We start from the raw sequence: 23,350 nt of genomic DNA, 5'->3' as shown, positions 1-23,350 counted from the left end.
ATATCAGGTCTTTCTTTCCTTAGGGCCATAATACAATACCTGGATTATTTATAGAAATACAGTTGTGTCAACTGGTTTTTAATGCAAAAAGCAAAGGTTGCAGCAGCCAGTTGAGTCCATTTATATTTCAGTGGATATGCTGTACATAACATATGTACCGGCTACTTAGATTATTACGAACATTTACCCACAGCTGTCTTGGTGACGAAAGCTGGAAATCCACAAAGAGAGAACTTTATTTTAAGAGGGGACTGTATTTGACCTTCCCACCAAATGAATGTTTATTACAGTATGCAGCTAGAGCAATACTTGAAGAATGAAGTTTTCTCCTCTGCTTTAACCGTCTGTAGTGTAATTTAAGTTATTGCACAACATTTCTAAAAATACACAATATATTAATATTTTATGAAGGATATCAAATGTCACACCAAGCTTAATTTTTTTTTTCCACTTTCATGTTCTGAACATACCTACAGCATGTGGAAAGCATTCTAGAATAACAGTCAGAACTTTATTATTGCCCAAGGAAAACAGGTAAATTTTCAAAGATCAGAATGTCAGCTCTCTTGGGATTAAAGTTTAAAGCAAAATAACTGGCATGGAGCACTTGCCACTGGATACAGAAATGCAGAAAGGGATTTTGTTAATATTAAATAATATCTGTGTTTGTAGCACCACCACCAGTATACCTATAAGGGAAAAAAATGCTTCAGAACAACAATGTAAACTTTACCGAGAGCCATATTTTACATTCATTAAAGCAGAAACTAAAGACAACTTCTTAAAAAAATTACAACATAATCTTGGGGCCAAAAATGCTGGACACAAGTGAGCTGACAATTATGGTACAATTGTTTCTCAGTGAGTTTGTTGACTGACATATCTTTGTAAGCATCTCTGCACAGGTTGCACACTCATGGCATTTTCCTCTACCTGTTCAGGTATTTTCCACCCATTTCTGTTTGTGCACTTAACACAAATGTGGTGTTTCATGAATCCAGGAGGCTGGATATAGCTGGAGAGAGCTATTCATGCGATGTTGATGCCTCCAGTGTAGGCACAAAAACAGATGAAAAAAAACCTTACCTAAACCTCATCACCTGAGGCTATCACCCCAGCACACAAAGACACAGAAAATAGCTAGAAAGTCACCTTTTTAACTCCAAAGAAAAAAAAAAAGAAAATAAATGTATGAGAAGGTGAAAACAAATGTTGTCAAAAGCCTATATTTACAAATGGATCAAAACGCAAAGGTATTACTACTGCCTGACAAAGGCGACATGCCAGAAGAATCTGAGACCTGCCTATTGCCTTGGTTCTATATTTGATTACCAAAACCCAACAAAACAACCAAAAGATCTCTTAATAGCAGTGGATTGTATAACCTCGTTGATGACAGAATTGTTCTCTAGGCAACCGACAAACACCTCCCATTTAGCCGCCTTTGCTGATTTGAGTCATAGCAGAATTTTCTGTGGTGATTTTTATTGATTTTTACACAAGTGATAATAAAAATTGCACATTTAGGAAGTCTGTGATGATTAAGAATAAATATGTGCGGTTTGACCAGGAGTGGGACAAGGCTCCACAAGCCCTTTGAGGGATGTAAGGTCTTTAAGAGTGCAACACCACACTTCTCTCAGTTTCTGATGTTGTCTTCAGCTCTTTCAATCTCAAAAGCCTTACAGGAGACAAGTCACGAGAAGTGCCAGGTATCGCCAGCACAAAGGGAGCAGTCTGTGAGTCAGGCTCAGGAGACAACCAGCCAGTGGGGTCATGTTGGTCCTGGACCGGCTCCTGCATCAGAGAGCGGAGGCTGTGACCGAGTGGCTGCCCTCTCTGGATGTCTGCATGCCCTTGAATGCCAGCGAGGCAGGGATGTCACAGCTGTGAGGGGACAGCGGGGTGCCTCCAGCATGCTGCCAGCCATGGCTGGCCATGTAGCTGGATGAAGCAGCACTGTACGTCATGTAAGGTGACACTTGGGATGGTGTGGCATAGGGAGGCATGGCTGGTGCTGACACGAAACTGCTGACGGCTGGAAGGCCATTGGGTGCCTGAAAGGAAAAAACATTTATAAGAGAGTAAGGCCCAGTGGATCTGTGATAAAAGAAGCTGCCCTCAGATGTTTTGTACAAGAGCCAGGGCCAGTGGAGACACCCAGAGAGCCACCCATAATCACTTCCCTGTATTGCAGAGGCACAGTGGACCCCTTGTGTTTTGCTCTTAAGACCAGCTAGCCCACATCAGGCCTGCACACCTCTCCCAGGAGTCTGTCCTAGACAGGAACCAACAGCAGATGTTTACAGAACCCATATGGAGAGCAGGGCAGGATTCACCAAGCCCCCCACACACATCCACACTCCTTCCTACAAGCTGTGGATCAGGGACTCCCTACGCACCTAATAATTACATTTGAGGGCCGCATCAGGAGGTGTGTGTGATTGGTTTGTCCCACCTATTTCACTGAGCACCTTCATCTTCTTGGCAATGAGTCCCATGAGTTGGAGCGGGTAGGCTGTAACATTTACCTTCTAATTAAGCATGGAGTTTTGGCCAGTGTTTGCTGAGCCCTGGCAAGTTTAAGCTGGGTGTGCAGTGGCACGACCCTACCAGTGGCAGGATAGATGGACCCAACCCAGCACTTCACATCCCCCAGCCCCAAAGAAGGGTGGGCTCAGCCCTGAGCTGCAGCGGGCAGGCGCAGGCACGGATCTCGACACAACACTCCCCGGAGCAGAGAGTTAACAAGCAGCGTGTGGGGTGGGAACATCTTAAACTCTTTTGTAACTGTTTGCTCAGAGCATGAGTCAGAACTATAGGAGCATTATTGATGATGATGTCTTTTAGAAATCTGTTTTCTAGCTACTTGGGATATAACCTTGCAAATATTCTTTGCTCACAGCTTCTCCTGGTTTCAATAGAGCTTCTGTGCACGAAACAATTGCAGGGCTGGGTCCTCTCCTGCAAGCTATTTTCCTAGGTCCTTCCATAGGCTGGGGAGAAGGGTTTCTATTTAAATAGAGAAGGGAGAGTCCTTCAGTCTGCCACGGTAGGATTTCACAATTAATGACTCCTTATTTAAATAAAAAATGTTTGGTGGTTTATTTCACACCCTGTAAAGGCTTCTTCAGCAGAACAGGTACAAACCAAGATCATTTACCTTAAGTTTCAATTTGTGTAGTGTTTATGTCTTAGGATTTGGGATAGTATTTTTTTCCCAGAATCATTTCCTATCTGAGTATAAAACAACAGGTATCAATTCAGCAAATCATGTAGCATCTGCCATTTTTAATCAGCTGGTAGAGCTGGACCTAACTTGGATAACGTAGAGTTAAGAAATGAAACAGACTTTTGTTTCTGCTAAAACTTCACATGCTATTAAGATTTCATTTGTTCAGTTCCTATCTGGATTGCACCTGCCTCAATTTCCAGTATTTGCTTCCATAAAGGGCACTGGTCTGGTTTCAGGCTCATGAGTTTCTTAGCAATTTAACTCATAGTTCCACTGGCTGGACTATCCTCTCATTGCCACTTGGGAAACCAAGCAGCAATCCTGCTGGAGTCAATATAAACGTGTACAGCAATCTAAAACAGCAGGAGACAGTTACAGGATCCTAGCCACAAACCTCCAATAGGCATATTAATTAGTACAAAACATACAGCTGCAGCAGCAACGTAATTGTCATTCCAAATCCATAAACACTTTGTTGAAGCTGAACTTGCCTTATTCTTTTGAAAATCCAAATATATGACCTGACCTTCAACTCCAATTACATGTCCCCTACTGTGTCTCAGAATTACACTTTAGCCTCAGTTTTGCAACAATGCTAATTAATACAAACCTTCAAATAATTGCACTGTAAATTAGTACACTTCTTAAATCACATGGAAAATTATTTCACTGAATTTACTGGAAAGTAAAAAGTGTGATAGGCCCTAAAAAGCTGCTGTTCTCCAAGCTCCCTGCCTCTTCCAGTATTTAAAGTTTTTTTTCAGAAGAATGTGAAACAAGAAAAGAGCGCCTCTCTGTTTTTTCCTGACAAACAGCAACAAAAAGCTTTTCACAGAGGCAGCAGAGCTGTTAGAGCCATTTTGTAACACTGGGACACCAAGAGTCACAACCCAAAGGGATCCTGCAGAGACAACTATATAAACCCCAAAGGGGTTCTGGAAGGAGAAAAGAGCTGGGGCAAGTCCTGAAGAGTCTCATAGTCACTGAGAGAGCACAGACTTCCAGCCTCAGAAGCTCTGAAGTTTTTTTGGACTGTGAGGCCAACCTGCTCCTCCAGGCTTGTCCAGTCCCAAGGAGGCTGGAACTCAGCAGTGGACTCAATGCTGTGCCTGGAAGCACCATTTTAAATGGGGCTTCTCACTGTGAGTGGTCATGTCCCATGGAACCCTTGGCTGTGCTTTTGAAAGGATTCCTCCAAGGTTGTAGAGGAAGCCCATGTGCCTCCTGCCTCCTGTGTTGTCACTGCACCCTTCTGCTCTGTCTGGCTTTGGGAAAAACCAGAGTCCTCATTTGCCACAGAGAAGAAGAGAAAAAGCTTCCCATATGCTGTACAGACTGCCACGCTGTAGGATGCTCTCCAACTGTTGGCACTTCCACTTAGAGCTCTCTAGAAAAGGCAGATGCTCCAATGACATCTCATTTGAGGAAGAGTAACAGTGCAAATGCATCCTTGAAAGCTGTGCATAGTGCTGCATCATGCCAAGGCTTGATGTAATCACTTTGCATTTCTTCTCACACCACTATCACAGGCCAGAAGAACGTGTGTACTGCTGTTTATGAGAAAGTCAACTTTTGGTCCTCAAAAAATTACTTCCTGCTATGTCCAAATACAGTGTCCAAGCACAAAAATCCTTGGAGCTGATGACTGTCTGTACATGTAAATAAAACAGACAAGGACTAATTCTTTGGTCCTGAGGGTCAGCAGTACCATGCAATGCCCTGCCCCACAGCTCACCTCTCTTTTGGCAGAAACAGGGTGTCCTCATCCACACAGCCTGTAGGGCAGGGTCTTTGGACTGTGCCCTCTCCAGCCCCATGCTGGGGCAGTGTCTGGCCATGTGCTACTGGGCACAGACTAGGTATGTGCCAGACAATGTGCCAATGAGCCACCTCTTTTCTGGTTCATTGATGTCTGAGCTCATGTCCTGGGCCTCCTAAGCTCCTACAGGCAAGGCTGCCAGGGGCTTCTCAGCAACCAGAAACTGATCTCTTTGCATGATTTGAGGCAAACCTAAGCTTCTGAACAGACTGCATTAACTCAGGCATTTTTAATGAATGCCTGAGCCAATCACACATATGTTCCTCTATTTATAACTGTGTGGCATTTTTTAGAATGGTCTTATGACACAAAGTAAAATTAAGGTCTCTGAACTGTAATTATTGGAGAACCCATAGTCTGTTACCGAATTACACTGGAAGTGCTACTTGGGTTGTTATTGATAAAACAAATAGAACTTTACTAAATATTCACTAGATTTTGTAAAACTTCAAAAAATACCTATCCTGATTTCTCACAGACAAGAGCAACATTTTCACCCATCCCTCCTTTACTTAAAGTACAGCTGTGGTAACTGTTGCTTGTCTGTTTTGAATACAAGAAAGATTTTGCCCTAACTATAGAGGCAGTTGTGTAGGGACCACCAGCTGTGACCTGTCAGACACCGCCAATGCTGGAAGCTGTTGTCTCTGTCTCACTGATTTAATTAATCCTTCTTATTTTAGTTCCAATGCTGCAAAGCTTTACCACTCAAAAACATGATGATGTGGACATCAGCAGGTGCCTTCAGCCAAGCAGGTGGCACTGAGCTGGGTAAGGACTGGCCCAGCACAGACCATGGCACAGCTTCAGGGGAAGTTCAAGCCATTCCCACAAAGCAGCCAGAGGCCTTCTCTGGTCGGAATGTAAAGCTGCAGGGATAGAGAAAACCTCATGTTATGTGATTTAAAACTACACTATGCAAAAAAAGCCCCTGATTCTCATCTCCAACTTTCATCAGTGAAGGACTTGACCCAATAATTTTAACCACAAGAGTTTTTACTTCTAAACAGCTTTAGATACAAAGTGTAGGTTATCAGAGGGGTTGAATCTTGTCTGTCAATCTGGCACTTTTTACAAACATGACATTCACTTAAAATAAATGGAGGGGATTAAGTTCCATGACCCATGTATACTGGATGAATTATTCATCCTGCAGTATTTCAATCAGAGGAAATGAGTACCAAAATCTAAACATTCATAATTAGAAGTGCAAGAGCCCCATGCTGTTTATGGATTTTTAAAACCCTTAGAACTTGTTTTAAGTGCAGAGCTTCTTGAAAGTGGTTTTTAGGTTTTATCATTTGTTTGGGTTTTTTTAAAACCATTGCTTTTCAAGGGAAATCTAATTTTTTTAAGCAAACAAACAAACATGTCATTCTAATTGAAAAAGAACCTCTGCTGTTTAAGTGGTAAGCATTCCTGGTTGAAAGCACTTACTGTCCGGCTTCTACAAAGAGCAGAGGGAAACATTTTCTCTCAGTTGCTGCTTCTATCAGTGTTTTCAGACAACTGATGGAATGAGTATTTCCAAATCTTAGAGCTATACACATGACCTCCCACCAATTCACAAATTCAGTTAGACATGTTCTTGCAAAGATGTCTGCAAAACAACAAGAGTAGGGTCAGGATCACAAGCTGGGTCTCATGTCTTTCTGCTGAGTTACTGCTGATCTGCATAGTGCCAGCAAAAGGAAGCTCCAGACCAGAATTTGTAGCCAAGGTGAACACAAAATCTTGCTTTAGGTCATGAAAAATGATGCTGCTGAAACAAATGCACTGCCTGTATTTTCAACAGTGACAGAGTTGGTTCAGTAGTTTTAATTGAGGGATTTTTAGACCTGGGCACTTTGGATACAATACTAGCTAAAGATTACTTTTGTTGTCATTGGTTTTAGTCTGTTTGGGATTTAGGATGCAGAGGGGGTGGGTGCATGAAAAGCAAGTCTAGAACCAAGCTTCAGTGGGATTGTCTTTGGAACAAGTAATTTCCATTAGCTGTTCAGTCTTCTAAAAGTCAAAACAGTTCCTCTTCAAACCAGAGGTAACCCACACACACATCTTGACAGCTGTTAGGAGAGTTTTGCTGGTATAATGCATCATACAGCTTCAGCCTCCTCTCTGCTGCATGGTGAGCAAAAGACAGGGCACCAGCTTTCCAGACAAACTTCCCAATCAATCCATGTCATAAAAAATACCTAACCTTTTTTTTTTTTTTTTTCCCCTGCCTTGGTCTTGTTAGTAGTAGCAAAACAAAGAAGCTAGATTCCACTTTCAGACATTGTTATATAAATTAATGCTCTATATTGTAATTAATTTATATTCTTTTATTTTGTTTCATCCACTTCTCTACATTTCCTTCTCTGCCTTTTGCTTGCTAGGTATGTGTTCTCTAAGTATTAAAATCAGACCATCTACTGTGATCCCGTCCCATGTGGCTTCTAAACATTTCAGAAAATGACCCAGAATCATAGCATGCAAAATCACAGACCTGCATTTATGTTACTTATCACTAATAGCCATAATGCAAATTATCTCATTTGGGGTTTACACAAATACCATGAGAACAGATTTGATACCACAGGTGGATGACACCTCAAGTTTTAGAGTCTAACTCTAAACTAAGTGTCCAAAAGAACATAAATAGTTCTTCTTAAAGTTATTATTTCCAATCATTTGAATCACTTCCCTGTTGTAATATAATTGTTACAATATTTTATTAAGTAGATAATTTATTCCATAGACTAAGAGCGTATGTTTTGTAGAAGGATTCTAAATCTCAATTAAAAAATATATGTCTGGAGGAACAAAATAGGCTTCTAGCTCAAGTTACCTAATTCACCAGCCCTAATGAGTTTGGACAGTGACTCAGCCCAACTCCCCTGCTGGAATCAGCAGAAGTTCAGCCTGTGTCAAGACTTGGGAACACACCTCTGGTGAACAAGGTTGCTGTTTCATCAGTGTTTCTCAATTCTAACACTAACTTGGATGGAACAAATCCTTCCTGCCCTTGGATCAGCAAGCTCAGCGTGTTGCCTTGATCCTCCAGCATGGAGCCTTTCCCCACGAGCACATGCGAGCAAATCTGCAGGGGTACCACAACAGTCTCACTGAAACCAGCAGCTTCCCAGCAAAATGGGGTGCTAGCAGGAGCTTTACCTTCCAGGACTCTACCATAGCTCCACAGACAGACATCCTCTCACTGCTCAGTTTTCAAAATTAAAAACTTAAAACAATTGCTGGAAAATAAAATCTTTTATGAATGTTCTGAAAACACAAAGAAGCTACTGGAGAAGTAATTTTTTTCACTGCAAGTGAAAAACATAGCAGGGAGCAGAGCTGAATATCTAGTCCTTCAGTCAGAAGAGCAAATTACTTTAAAAACCCAGAGGACATGTCATGTTCTTAGTGATGTGCACATAATAAGCCAAAAAGGTTATGGCAACAAGAGTAGGAGCAATCAAACACAAACTGCAAACATAAAAGAAGCAAACATGGTAGATCTCCCTTTTTAATTCTCCAATTAAAATATGATTTATAAATCAAACCAACATATGGGTTCCCAAGAGAAGAGTAAACAAATTTTCCAAGTAAAGCATCAGCAGCAGGCCTGTAATGGAAATCTCATATAGAAAAGTGGCATTACCTACAGATGTAAGTAACACACCTATGTTTCTTTTAAAGTTTTAAAATTAGTAGCCTTAAATAACATTTTGGTAGAAATTGTAGTTAACTGAATTAGAGCTAAATCCTGAAACTGCTTTTCAGTGCTACAGCATCAACTGGAAAAATTACATGATCCTACACTCATTCAGATCAGCGTCCCATTAAAATAAACATGCCTAAACAGGTAAGTCGGAGACACCTAAAGAAAGACTAAAAAAGTGAGTGCTGAGTAAACTTCTCCAGTTTATGACAACTTTTATTAAAAATCTTTTTAAGAAAAATGTAGTAAAAGTGCTCAGCTGTATGTGAATAACCTAGTTGGAGGTGACCCTGTACATCAGGGTTTGCTGTCTTTTAATAATGCTGGAAAATATCTAATGCAAAATGTTTTCATATAGACTTTATATATCCACATTCTTAGTTGAATGAATTTATTTTACTGCGCATATTCCCCCTTTGATCTGCTATTAATTCAACTGCAAGCAGAAGAGAATAAAACAGACTCTGAAAAATTAGGACATTGTCATTAAATAATTTTTATATCCAAGAAATCTCGAACAGCAGGAGAAACATTTTGTAGGTAGGATATTACTTTGAAACATACACCTCTTTTTTAAAAAAGACTGAACAGCAGTAGTACAGTGGAAATGAGGAGCTTTTAAAATAACACATGGTCAAGGGGTTTACAGTCAGTCTGTTGCTCAGCTGAGCTGTGCTGTTTCCCAGAAGACTGAGCTTTGAAAAATTGAAAGAGACCTTTCAAGAATAGGGAATTACAGTATTTCACTATAAGTTGTTCGAAGCAGTGCTTGTATTCTAGTTGAAGTCACAATTAAAACTGAGCTATATGCATGCCTGAGTCTTCAAAATTCAAAATGTAATTAGTTACCCAATCCTATACAGTGTCTCTTACAAAGATTCCATTTTCTTTGCAGCCACTTCTCCTGTTACCAAGTTCGATGCATTATAATGTACTGCATGAGAAAATCCCACTACTTCCTTCTGAAATAATGTTCATTCCCTTAATAATGAGCAGATCCCATTCCATGTGTTTAATGTGCTTTTTTATTAACTTGTTTCCTTTACTTATAGGCATCCCCAGCTGCACTGAATAACACAGAAATCAGATAATATCAATTGACTGTTTTAACTGTGATATGTATCAAGATCATTCCTAATTATATATTCTTATCAAATTTTAAATCTCGGCCGCTTCAGAGAAATAAAACCCCAGTTTTTAAAATAGTAATAGTAACTTGAATTTACACACCATCACCAATCCTTTCCTAAAGGAGCCAGGGGCATTTTTAGGTCTTTTCCAAAACAAGCTACAGCAGAAGCAAAAGAGAAGAAAAATAAACAAAAAAAAAAGGGGGGGGGGGGGGGAAACAGAAAGAAAAAAATAACCCCACCACAAAAAAAAAACTATTTCTCAGAGACTGAGGAATCCACTATAAAAACAACAGAGTATAAAAAGAGGTAGGAGAAAAAGGCACAATGGACACAAGGCAGACTGAGGTTGTTGTAAAACCCAAGCACACTCTGAGGGAAAAGATGGGAGTACGGGTTTCCAGTGCTTCTTTAGGAGAGGGATGGGTTTAGACAGTTTTCACAGTGAAGTGAGAGCTACCACATACGGCACATCAAACACGCACTAATACGTCCACCTAAAATGTCTCCCAAATGTAGATTATTGTGCAAGGTATGTTCACTGAATGGTTGCTTTCCGCTCATACTCCAATTTAGGAAGGATGATATAAATGGAAGTTACTGCCTTCACAGTGAAGGTGCTGGATCTTGGGATATATTATATTATTATTTAACAAACCTCCCAACCAGACTACCTCAAAGTGGAGTAAAAACAAATTCTGTTTGCTGGGAGCACAAAGCTTGATTTTTATGACAAAAGACACAACTTGAGTCTTCCTTAAATAGATAAACTGTGCTTATGAAGACAAAAGAAAAGCTCAGAGAAAAAATCACGCCATCTAAGCAAACTCCCTTGAGTGGGAACTAACAACAGATTCCCATAGTTTTGGAACAGATTTGCACAATAGTTCCCCCCTGGTATTTTGGCAAAATCTGAAGTCAGGCAGGGGACACATGGACATCAAATGAGCAAACACACTGAAAGGAAGAAACATTTGTTTGCCTTCTTAGTATAATATATTTAACAATACGGTGTTATCTGAATGAAACCGAAATTGGAATGAGACTTATGGACACAGTGACACCAAAGGGATTTTTGATGGCTAGAAGCTAGGCAAATATGGAGTCAAACTGGTAAAGTCTCCACTTCTTATTCTTCAGGGAGAGCTGAAACAGCGATCCCCTTTGCCTAACAAATCTCTGATGCTACAGAGGCAATTACTGGGAAGCTGGTAAGTAAAGGAGGATGAAATCACAGCCCATCGATTATTGAATGCCTATGATCCCTATGACTAGATATGTAGGCAATTCCTAAGAGCTGACCATTTGTCACAACAGACAAATTCAAACACAACAGACAGTCTTTATCTATTCCCACTCTACTGCAAATAGTAGCAGACTGATCAAGTCCTATCTAACCCCCCTGCCCCTGGCACTCTGCTCCTCAGCTGTGATAGGTATCTCCCACCACTCGCTTGTCAGTCACTGGTGGGTTGGGGGCCTTTGAGCAGAGGGTGTTCAGAGTGCAGTCTGAGTGTCATTATACCATTCACTCACCTCTCTGACTTTCTTTATTAGTTTCATCCGGGTGGAGTGCCCTGAAGCCATGTGGGTTGGTGGGCAGGGCACTGTGTTTTGGCCGTGGAAGCAGGTGGCCAGTAAGAGGCACGTCTCACAAATGGGGTTCGAATGGGGTGCCATCCAGATCACCTGGGAAGGAATCGGGTGCATGTAGTGGGATCAGCTCATGCCCCTCACCCACAACATGCAATGACATGGATGCCTAGACCTCGAGCAAGCCATCTTAGTGACAGTGTTTTAGTAACAGGCACTGGTCTGGAGATCCTAAAGAGAGTGACACAAAATCACAGTCTCCAAGCCAAGGTCTGAACTCCTTCACCAGACAGGAACTCTGCTGACAGTTCTGCTAAGTACTATGGCGGGAAAGCAAATAAGCACCTCAACACCTTCTCCCACCCCTGGGTATGAGTGAGGAGCAGGACGTCTGGGCCTTTATCGCTTACGGATTTTGCACAGACCCATAGCAAGAAAACCCTGCCTAACTCCTGAGTTAGAAGATAAGATGCCAAATAAGTAAACTGCTAATTAATTTTTTCAACAAATAATCTGTGTCACATAATTGGCCGTAACATCTGAGTTCACAGTTTCATCTTGTTCCCAAAGAAGTTGCCGTATGTTGTGGGTCCTAAGCACTGCAGATAAAAACAATTACAGATGCTTTGGCCACTGCATATGTAGTTCATTGTTCACTTACAATCAAAGATCAGGAACTAAATATTTACATTGCCCACATTTTCTGTGCAAATAATTGTCCAGAATTGCACCCACAATTATTTGTAAACACTTGCCCTAAAATGGAGCCTTCCCTTGATGTGCTTACAGCACACAGAGCTCATGACCACTAATCAGAATGCAACCAGAGGACACCCCAGCAAAGCCAAAAGCTCAAGCCAGTAAGAGCTGCTGAAGTTCAGCTGACAGAGAGGTTGCTACTTTGGGGTCTGCCCAGTAAACCAGAGGAAGACTTCGCTCAAGCCATGTTTACAAGCCCCTCTGAATTTGAAGGACTGTTGTCAGCAACTCTAATAGATTTGAGATCAAGCCTCTGAATAGGATACCCTTTCCACAAGCAAGCTTGTGATCACCACTTGCTCTTAGACCCCCCAGTTACAAGCTTGTTCCATGTTGATGAGTACCAGCTCCCTTTGGCAAAGTGCACATCTGCTTCCTGCAATGCTAACAGAAAATAATTCTGAAAAAAAACTATTTCCAAAGCTATCTGCCTCCCAACAAATTGTACGGACATATGTCAGATCTTCTGTGTTTTCATATATTTTTCATATTTTCCAGTTTGCACATCCATAAGATTAGTCCATAAAATCACAAGCACCAGACGTCTGAATACTGCATTTAAAATATTATACATATTTATTAAATATTTTCATTGGAAATGCAGGGTACAAATGGGTTTGCATTTCAGTGATTTCAGGGGGGGGGTTCCTAATGCAACTGTTAAGGTAAGCTGTGTAACGCATAAAATTCTCAGAATATTCACCCTTTGTATTAATAATAAAATTATCCTTAGAAGCCTTTCCCCCAACACCACACTGAATGTGCCTCACTCTCTGTATGAAATATGTATGACTCAAAACTGTCAAGCTCTGAGAAAAATCTGTTTTCCTTTTCAGTTTCTCTGATTCAGAAGTCTCTCTGTTTGCAAAGCTGTATGACAAATTTGTGAATATGATGCATCAGGTAAATACAGTGCAATTGCTTACGTATAAACAGGAACTTGGGACATTAGGTAATTAAAAAGGAACAGAAACTTGGCAAGACATCTCTGTGATTTCCTGGGGAACGTTTGGTACAGAATCACAGCCTGCCAGGCAGAGCTTTCAGCTCCCCAAACTCAAACTGAACGTCAGAAAAAAATGACCCCAAAGACATCAGGAAATTTGCAATACTTAAAATGAAAAAAGGTTCTAAATCCAGAGGTCCCATCTCATGTTGAATGAGTGTGACTGTGTATTGCTGAGGCAAAAAATGAAGTTTTCCTGCCTCTTTTGTGGAGTCTTTTCCTGGGCCAAATTCTCACTGATGTGTCAGACAACGGGTTCAAACCCTTTGAAGAGATAAGCTTTGGCTGCCAGCTGACAAGTCTGGGTGGTCAATAAAGATTTTAACCTGCAAAAAGCCTGCAAGATCCTGTGTGTTAAAACCAATGTGCATCGTTTAAAAGGAGAGATGGAATAAATATTTGTTAAAAGAACAGAACACTGTGTTCTTTGGGTTAAATTTTTCTAGTCTTTCTCATGGAGATGGAGTTTCCAGGGGATTTCTTGAGAACTAAAATATTATTGTGCATGACTAAGGCTGAGGGAAGAAGTCCCTCACTCGCCTAGTAGCTATGGAGGTATTTGCCAGATGTGGACAGGAGAACCTGTCTTAAATGTTGCCAGTGCTTAAAATGTGTAGCTGATATTTTTTGGAAACTTAAGAATTCCCTATTGCTCACACAAAATCCTTTACTAATGTGCTTTAGAGCACATTCCCTCTGTTCCTGTTGTCTAATTAGAATGCCTAAGTGGAACACAAGTGCTTGATGCCCTGCTGCTCTACTCCTCTTGTAGGCACCGCTGGCTCTGGTAATGCAGACATAAAACTGGAATATCACAGAACAGTCACTGCACTTCTCTGGGGGAAATCTGCTGTAAGACCCAACTTTTGTAATAAGCTTTGCACAAAGGAGATGAGGACAATAGCATTTAACCCTGAAGTTCAAAAACAGAGTCCATTTCAGCATAGTACTTCTGGCACATAAATTATGACTGTGGTTTCCCCATTTTCCACCATTCCAGATACCTCTTTGCTGGAGCCATACAAATGAACCAGTGTTCTGTCTCCTGCTCATCTATTTATACCCAAAGCAGTACACATTACAAGAGACTACATAAAGATCTAAGAACATCAGAGCCTTTTGTTGAGACTTTACTGTCACAGACCATCACTCCAGACTCACTGCACTGCAGCAAACAGACAGACAGTACATCAGTGCTACCTCAGCAAGAATTCGGTTCACAAATATCACTGTGCACCTGGCTGGAACAAATCTTTTGGCAAAAATAATGTTGTAAAAACTGCAAAAAATCGCATTTTCACATCCTTATTTGACATTAATTTTCTCTGAATACATTCTGAATTTGCAAGCAGTCAACTTGTGACAGACAAAGCAATTAAAGCACACGTGAACGGAATATCTGGTATGCAAGGCTGAATACTACATTAATAGACTGGCCCATGCGTTTGAGCATTCCAAAGTCAAATTCTATTTGCCCATATTGTTTTATAATGCTTTTTGGCTTTTCTGCTCTTTTAAACTCTCTGGACAATGTATTTTGATAAATGCATTCCATTTTATTAATAGCAATTTGCTCCATTTTTAAATAGCAAATATGTTGAAATTACATTTGTCAGGTCATCTTTCATGTTGAACAAAAGTTTAAAGTATGACTGGAATTGACAGTAGAACAGTGATGATGTTATGAAGACGAAAGCATAAATATTGAAAGGGTGAAATAAAGATAAAGGATAGTTTGCAACACCAGCACTGAAAATAATCTGATGTACATAACATTGTTCTTCAACACATCTGTTGAGGTAAATGAGATTCCAACAGAGGCAATGGTTTACAGCCTAAGAGCCAGATCTTCTGAATATTTCAGCAGAATCAAGTGCAGAAGGCCCAGCCTGGAATCTATGACAACACAGCCACAGTACAGCTGTTCTTAACAGAATAATGACAAGCTTTTTTCACAAGTTTCAGTAAGACTGCTAACACTGTATTTGTTTCATGTTTAAAGAAAATTGTGGAAGGAAGTAGTAACTCTAGATCTACTCTAACTGTACCTTAAACCTTACAGTCATGGCCATACTATACTGCACATTATTTGTAATATGAAATCAACAGAAAAATAATGGAATAGAAAAATGTAACAGGAAACTAATAGGATAGCATTGAGGGTAGTATACTGTTTGTAAGGTAATATATGGAATAAAGTAATCGTTCACTTCTGGGACCTATGATGCTTCCCGCTCTGCCTCATTCCCCTCCTTTCAAGCATTCCCAAGTTCGCACTCCACAGCTTGAATTGGAAAGGGTCTGATTCAGCTACTCTCAGCACCAAATACAAGCTACAAAAGTCTCCTCGACATGGGATCCAAAACCAGACACAGAACTCGAAAAATATTTCCCAAACCTCAGTATTTGAATGGCAACACGCTAAACAGAGATCGTGGGTTTTCCTCTGCTTCGTTAGAAGCGTAACAAACGGAGGGCGGGAAGTCAATGTATCTGAGCAACCCCTGATACGTTTTGAAATGTCTCCATCGCACGAAAAAAAAGTTTTCAAAACCTGCGCTTTCCCAACCAGCAACAGTTGTGCCTTTTATAGCTTTTCTCCTGGCATGGGATTCGATTAACAAGTACAAAAATTTAGACGGAGATTTATTAAGTAACAGTTATATTGTGTTGTAATTAAAACGTAGGAAATTCGTCGTCTACTTAAGCGTTTAAAAATGCTTAATGTAGGAAGCAATTACACCTAATTTTCAAATTATTCCCCTGCCTACAGAGCACGCTGCGGACAGGGTACAACGCGGCGCTAAGGGCGGCGGCGGGACATGCCCGCTCACTCAGCCTTGCCCGGCGCGGCCCGAGGCGAGGGCTCTGGTCCTGGCCGAGCCGGGGCAGAGCCCCGGTGGGCGGCTCGGTGGGATCCGGTCGGCGGGCGGGCAGCCGGCAGGGCCAGTGCGCGGCGATTCTCGGATGTCTCCTTGGCGGGCTGTGCCGCGAAGGCGGGGGCAGCGCCGGGAGCCCGGGGCGGCCGGGATGCGGGCGCTGCGCGGGAGTCCCGCCAGCCCTCCCTCCCGCCGGGAGACTCTGGGCCGGTAGAAAGGCGGGCTGGGAGCTACCGGGGGGCTGCGGCGACTGTGGCAGGGGAGGGAGCGGAGAGAGGAGGGAAGGAGGGGCCAGGATCTTTCCCGACGTTGCCCGTCTTGGCGGACTCGTTTGCAAACCAGAATCGAAGGAAGGCCAGCACCGGCTCCAGAGAGCGGCAGCCCAGGGCAAGAGCCGCAAGCCCGAGGCCGAGCTTACAGGCCCTGCGCATCACCGCCCTTCCCCCCTTCTCTCTTTACCTGGCTGTATTTGGCCTCCTGCTCCAGGGAGCTCTTCTCCAGCCCGTTCACGGCGTGCTGGCCCGGGGCGGGGAAGGTGTTTCGGCCCAGACTGGTCCATTCCTCCACCTTGGGGCTGGGGTAAGGCGAGGTGTCGCTCACTGCTGGAAAACACGGGGGAAAGAGGGATTAGAAGCAGGGGCCGGGATGCGGAACACTTTGCTCCGGCTGGACTCGGCTCGTCTTCCCAGGGGGACGCAGTTTATGGGCCAGAGCCTGTCCCTCTCCCTCTACACCTCGCTCCCGGGAGCCCCTGGAGAGATCATAGGGAGCGAAGGGGAAGGGAGTCGGTTCCCTCCGTGCAGCTGATGGCAACTATCTCCGGCCGAGCCCGGAGCTGGTTGAGTGGCTCGTCCCCGCGTCCCTGCACTGGCGGGACGGGGCTGCGCCCCTTCACTTGTTTCCCGGGGTCTTCTAAGTGAGATTTACTGGAATCGCCTTTTGTGCCGAAAGGTGCGCGCGCGAGTCTGAGGACAAATGATACCCCGTTAGAATTAACCTTGACATGGCTCCAGATGAACTAGGCTTCAAACAAGTTTGGGACGAAAACAAAACAAAGAAAGAAAAAAAAAAACAAACCCCAGAATTTTTAAAAAATAAATTTAAAAGGGAAGAAGAAAAAGGGGAAAAGTTTTATATAACTCCTGTTATTCGTACACTCATCAGCCGCGGCACGGGAATACCAGGCTGTGTTGCAGGCGACCCTGCGGGAGACCCGGGGGACACGGGGGGTGTGCACGACTTCCCCGAGCCCCGCGCCCGCATCGGAGCCTGCGGAGCTGCCGACCCGCCAGAGCGGCCGCGGGAGCGGGCTTCCCCGCCACACCACCTCACTCGGCCCCTCGCCGAGGCTGGGCAAAGGCACAAATCTGAAGTTGTCTTAAGAAATTGAGCTCTCTCGGTGAGCGCCCTTTTCTGCTGATCTCACACTTTCCCATGAATAGGGGCTTCCTTTCCGTGTCAGCAAGGTCAGTTTATCCTATAAATCAAGGGCGAGCAGCCCCCATCTGCTGCATCGGCCGCTCAGCAGTCCTTGCTCTCTGCTGGGAAGGGGAGGGGGGAGATTTTACACTGCAGAAAGATGTGTGCTACTCGAGGTCTGAGGGAGACGGAGCAGATACCGAGGCACCCGGCAGTACCGTCAGAGGCCTGCCTGCCAATGTGGTGTTAATAAAAGAGGCACTCACTTTAAAAAAAAAAAAAAAAAAAAAAGAAAGAAAGAAAGGAAAAAAAAAACACACACAACAACCTCCATTTCTCATGTGATTGTAGTGTTCTCATTCCTTTTAATGTTCATTGCCAACATTACCTCTCCCCAGCTCAGAGCAAAGATTGCCAGGCGCGTATTTGTCAAAGTCGACGCAGAACACATTTGCTTGTGCCACTGTGGTCTGAGCATAAAGTTTATCTAGTGAAGTAGAGGACGAAGAAGAACAAAACGTACAGATTTTTGTATGTATGAATACAAGTAATGCGTGTTTCTGCCTATTCCTTGGGAAAAAAAAAAACAAACACCAACAAACAAAAAAACCACCACAAAAAAATAGACTTTTTGAGAAAAGAAACATAAAATTATTCTTCGGTGCCTAAAGGATCAATTTGCACATGAAGTGCTGCTGGAACCGTATTGTTGCCTTTAAAAACGCAATGAAAACAAAAATCACAGCTCCCCCCCTCCCTCCCCTCTGCTAATTGGGAGGGAAGAGTGGGACACAGATCGCTGTAGGCGAAGGTTATTTTAGACTGTTGTTTTAACCACATTCACAGTTAGTTCCCTGGCAGAGACCGAAATGGAAAAAATGTCCCTTTCTTTGCGGCAAAGCTTAGCGAGCGGCCGGGAGACGCGACGCAGTTTCCAGGCGGAGAAACAGAAAGAAGGTGGAAAGGATAAAAGAAGCAAATCTTGGGGGTTTGGTTTTCCTGGACCACTGCTTCGGAGGAAAATACAGCATTAGAATGAAAGCAATTAGGTGACATTTGAACTTCCTGCCGGAGCAAATTTGGCCTGATTGCGAAAACTAGAGAAAATTGATTTCTCGGTAATGCCAAGGCGGCGCCTGGGACTGGAGAAAGGCAGCTAGACCCGACCGGGACTGGAACCGGGACTGAGCGCGCCCCGAGCCCTGGGCCGCCGCAGCCCCTGCCGTTCCCTCTAGACAAAGTTTCCCCTTCTGGGATCACAACGGCAGCGGTGACAGCCGATATTGTACGGTTTGCTGATCTGCCTACAGCCCGCCCCGGGATCTCCGATCACATTCCCGAGGCACATCCTCCGGTAAGCTTAGTGTCCGGCTCGGGCTGGGGAAACACGAGATTTCCCGGGGCAAATCACGAAACCTCCTTCCGACTCCGGGAGAGGAAGGAGCCCAGGAGCAGAGACCGAAACGCTCCGGCCCTGCCCGGTTGCCGCTGAGGCCCCGGGTCCCCCCTCCTCACCTTGGTCTGTGATGGAGCGAATCCCCAGGATGTCCGTCACCGAGTGGGAGGATGGCCACGTCCTGGGCATGGCCATGGTGCTGGGGATCGCTGGTACCCCTGGAGGGGTGGGCACCTTAGCTCCTGCAGCAGCGATGGGACTGGGATAAGAGTATATGTGGTTGTAGGGTAGAGCAGGCTGTGGGGGCGGCTGGTGCTGCTTGTAGGACTCGTAGTGGCTCTGCTGAGACAGGTTCCCGATTTTGTTCCGGAGGATGCGGCTGATGGAGCTGACCGACGGCACGTTGTACTTGTCACACACGCCATCGGCCAGCAGGCGATCCCGGATCTCCCAGGCGAAGATGCCCGGATCTCTTTGTTTGTAGGTCCGGATATGTTTCACCACGGTGGGGGTGGTGACCCGAGGCTTGCTGCCTCCGATAGCCCCCGGTAGGATGGAGCCGGTCTCGTTGTAGCGAGCCAGGATTTTACTGACGCAGCCGTGGGAAACGCGGAGCTGTCGGCTGATGTCACACGGCCTGATACCCAGTTGCGCCAGTTCCACAATCCGCAGCCTGATGGCATTGGGCAGGGGTCTCCCGTTGACAAACACCCCCCCGAGCTGGTTCACTTCTCCGAAGGCAGGTTCTGCAAGCAAACACACAAACACACCCATCGGACACGGGAAATGGCTCAGAAGGGGCGTCTGAACTGCTTCTCATCACAATGCAGATGTCATGGCTCGGGACCACCCTGTCGGTCGTTCCACTTACGCTTCTTTCTAATAGAGGGATGTCCCCAAAAACTGAAGAAAACTGGGGGGAGGGAAAGGGCAAGGAAAAAAAAAAAAAAAGACAACGAATAAAGAAAATAAACGAAAGAGAGAGTGAAGGAGAGAGAAAGAAAGAAAAAAAACCTGTGGCAACAAATGTCGGAGCTCTCCGGGTTGTGTATCAACCATATTCCAAAAAAACGCATTCCAGAGATTAAAAACGAGATCGCCCCAACAGACAACTCAGCTTTATTGCCACAGGAAAAAGGAACACGAAGGAAAGAGAAAGAAAAGAAAAACATTTTCGAAAACGTGGGGGAGGGGGAGGAAGGAAAAGTAGTTTAGGAAATTCTTTTAGATGTTGGGAGAGGCAAGGGCAGCGCGGTGCTTCTGAGTAGCAACTAACTTTTTAAAGACCGTTTCTGGTGCTGTTAGCCCCTCTCGCTTAACAGCACAATTACACCAGGCTGTAAAACAAACGTGCTAAAATGTTAAGTGCTAAGATCGGTGTCAGGAATAATACACAACGTGCCACAGGCTCCAGCCATCCACTTGGCTGGAATCCTGTCTCGCACTCGCCTAATAACGTTAATAATAAACCGAGCAGTCACTAGCTTTCTCTCTTCCCTGCTCCTGACCCTTAACGTGTTCTTACAACTTGTATGAACACGAGCAAAGTCAATAAGGGAGCCGCGGCAGCGGCACATGACGGCACACGGGTGCTCCCCCTCTCTTGACAGCACTTGAACCCTCCTGCAGCTCCCAGCCACTTACCCATTCCTCTGAGCAGGACACCTCTGGGGCTTCCCTAAATCCCAAACGGAGACCTAAGCCCAGAGACAGGCTCCCAGCCTCCTGCGCTCCCGGCTGCACTAATCCCAGAGGCTTTTTGATCTCCACCGAGGAGGCAGCAGGGGCTTGAGGGGAAAAGGGCTACAAGGAAATCTGCTTCCAGACGAGAGAGCCTTGACTTCTGCATTTCAACCTCAGGGCAACGTGGGCAGGGCTGGGCTGGGCCGAGCGCCGCAGCCCACCGCTCCCTCGAGCCCGCCCCCGGGGGCGGCCCCGCCGCTCAACCGCCCGCCTAATGGCCGGGAAAGATGACGGACAGCGCGGTGCTAGCTGCCCTTCCGCTTTGCCTTGCAGGCGTGCTCAGCACCTGGGTCCCCGCCACAGCAGAAATGGCCATTTCATACCTGCCCGGCGGTGAGTTGCGCGGAAAGCGCCGTCAGGGCTGGGGCGGTGCTGACCGGGACAGGCACGGCGGTAGAGCCAGGAGGAGCGGGGGTGCCGGGTGGGAGCCGAGGCGAACATGGCAGAACAGGGAGCAGCCCCGGACACCTCCAGAGCACCCCCGAGCTTCTGCGCCGCGCTTCCCGGCTCTTCCCCTAGAGTAAAGCGGCCGGTGAGGGGGTGTCAGGGCTTGCAGCTTCTTCCCTGACAGAAGCTGTGCGACGTCTTGCCACACGCGCCGTTTCCCCGAGCTGACTTTGCAGACGCGGGAGAAAAGTTCTGCCTTGTTTACAGTCGCCTTGTTATAATAAAGCACTTTTTCATTAACGAATATTTCACGGGTGATGTACGAGAAGACTATGAGCGATGAGCGTTGAGTCATTTTTAGTGGAAGTCACAAACGGGTCAGGAAATCAGCTGCAGCTCCGCTTGCCCAGGGAGGAGCAGGGGCTTGCAGCACCCGGGCATCGGGATGCTGGTCTGCCCTGGTCATCAAAGACCGGCTCCGGTTTTGTTTTAATCCCCACACTAAATATTACACCGCGCTTTACTGTAAAGTGTCAACGCCTCGCAGCTGATTTTAACTTTATCAAAGACCCTGCTACATATTAACAGTTAAAAGAAAAACAGACAAAGCTGGTAGGAATTAAAGTATGTGTGGGTCAAGGCGTGTTTGTGTATGTGGAAGAAGTGTTTGGTTTGGCATTAGGCGTATGGATCCTGATCTGTGAGCCTCTGTGTGTGTCTCTTGCATACATCCCGCGTACATCAATTTGCACACAGAGACCATGGGCTTCCCAGCTCCAACCACGAATTTGTCGTACTTTTCATTATGGGTTTTTTTTGCTCTTTTTTTTTTTTTTTTTTTGCTTGTTTTGTTTGATTTTTTTTCTTTTAAATAGAGCCTTCAAGGCTCATGATCTGTAAATAAAACGTGAAAAGATATAATGTGGTGGCCGTCGTGCACGAAATATCAGCGACTAAAATAGGAAATAGACGTCTTTGGTGTGTATGAACACTGTATACATATTATAATTGTAATGTTTGTAAGATTATTTTTAAAATCAAATTAATTGAGCTAGATTTCAGAGCCTGCAGATATCGGAATGAATGTGCATAATTAGGAGTAAGTAGAATGTTGCTGGTGATCTCCCAGAAATTAATTGCAGGTTGAAGACGTTTTGTGGTGGAAAGAAAACGACCGTGGTTCTTTCCCAAGTATCTCCTAATTTGATCGAAATATCGGCCGATAGTTCTGTTGCCTCCACAGAGATTTAAAACAAAGAAAACAAACAAAAAACCCTAAGAACAAAAACCAATAAACAAACATCAAACAACCGAACAACAACAAATTTTCTATGGCGGTTTTGTGGTTATTTCAGAAATGTGAGCTGCCCATTCAGGGTATCACACTTGTAAATTGCGGTGCTTCCTCAACCTAGATAAAATTACCTCTGGTACTGGAGATTCATCTACTCCCCTCCCCCGCAAATGCCATCGTCCGAAAGCGATGGCGTGCTGCGCAGGCAATACTCTCGGACAGTTGCTGAAGCCAGAATCCTTTTCGGTGTTGTTAGCTGACCTCCTTTGGGTATTTTGCAAGGCAGGAGGCATTGAACTAGTGGGACCCGGACCCAGCCTTTCGTTAATTACATAATTTTAAAAATGGAAGGGGGTGCGGGTCCGTAAAACTTCCCATCCGCATCAACAGCGTACTTCGAAGCAAAGTCTCCAGAGGGATCTCTGCCAAGGCTGCCCTCCCGGCAGGCTGCCTCCCTGCCCGCAAAGCCTGGGCTGCCCCCCGGCCAGACTCTGCCCGCCGCCCTTCACCCGCTACCGCCGGGCCCGGCCGCTTCGCACAGGCGTCCCCTCCCTCCCGTAGCTTCAGCACAGCTCGGCGGCGTGTGGCCGAGGACCATCGCCGGGAGCACGGCTTCTGTAAGCCTGGCCCCGCGACTCCTGGCAGGGCCTGGCGCCCCTGAAGCTCCCCCAGGGTTGCTGGGATGCTCGGGCGTGACCCTGAGCTGCTCTCCCACGCTGCCCGGGCAGTTTCTCTCCCCATCTGTGCCTATTGTGCTCACAATTGTATCTTTTTCTTCCTCCCCGCCGTGTCCTCCAACCTGTCTGTTCCCCCTCCTTCCCTCTCCCACCCCTCCACCCCGAGCCCGCCTCTGATCTCCTGGATATTTGGTTTCTTTCCCTTTCTCAATGTGTGTTCCTTATGTGGTCCTGTCGGAAAAGCTCGTTTACTCTGCTCGGGTCTCCAGTGGTTTAAGGATAATGTTTATCAGAAGTGAACGTGCTCAAC

General features: G+C 44.9%; 1 protein-coding gene across 1 annotated transcript; it reads right to left on the bottom strand.

The window, feature by feature from the left end:
* Nucleotides 1-1,802: 1,802 nt before the first annotated feature.
* Nucleotides 1,803-23,104, bottom strand: PAX9 (paired box 9). The gene is made up of 6 exons (XM_051622025.1): nt 22,873-23,104; nt 21,006-21,197; nt 19,059-19,685; nt 16,584-16,726; nt 11,424-11,576; nt 1,803-2,057 (listed from the first exon to the last, which is right to left on the bottom strand). The coding sequence occupies exons 1-6, from the start codon at nt 23,102-23,104 to the stop codon at nt 1,803-1,805; spliced, it is 1,602 nt and encodes a 533-aa protein (XP_051477985.1).
* Between the last annotated feature and the right edge of the window lie 246 nt (nt 23,105-23,350).

Source organism: Apus apus, chromosome 5, assembly GCF_020740795.1.
Source record: "Apus apus isolate bApuApu2 chromosome 5, bApuApu2.pri.cur, whole genome shotgun sequence".
Lineage (NCBI taxonomy): Eukaryota > Metazoa > Chordata > Aves > Apodiformes > Apodidae > Apus > Apus apus.
Note: the sequence above shows the minus strand (reverse complement) of the source record. Positions and strands in the feature narration are given on the sequence as shown.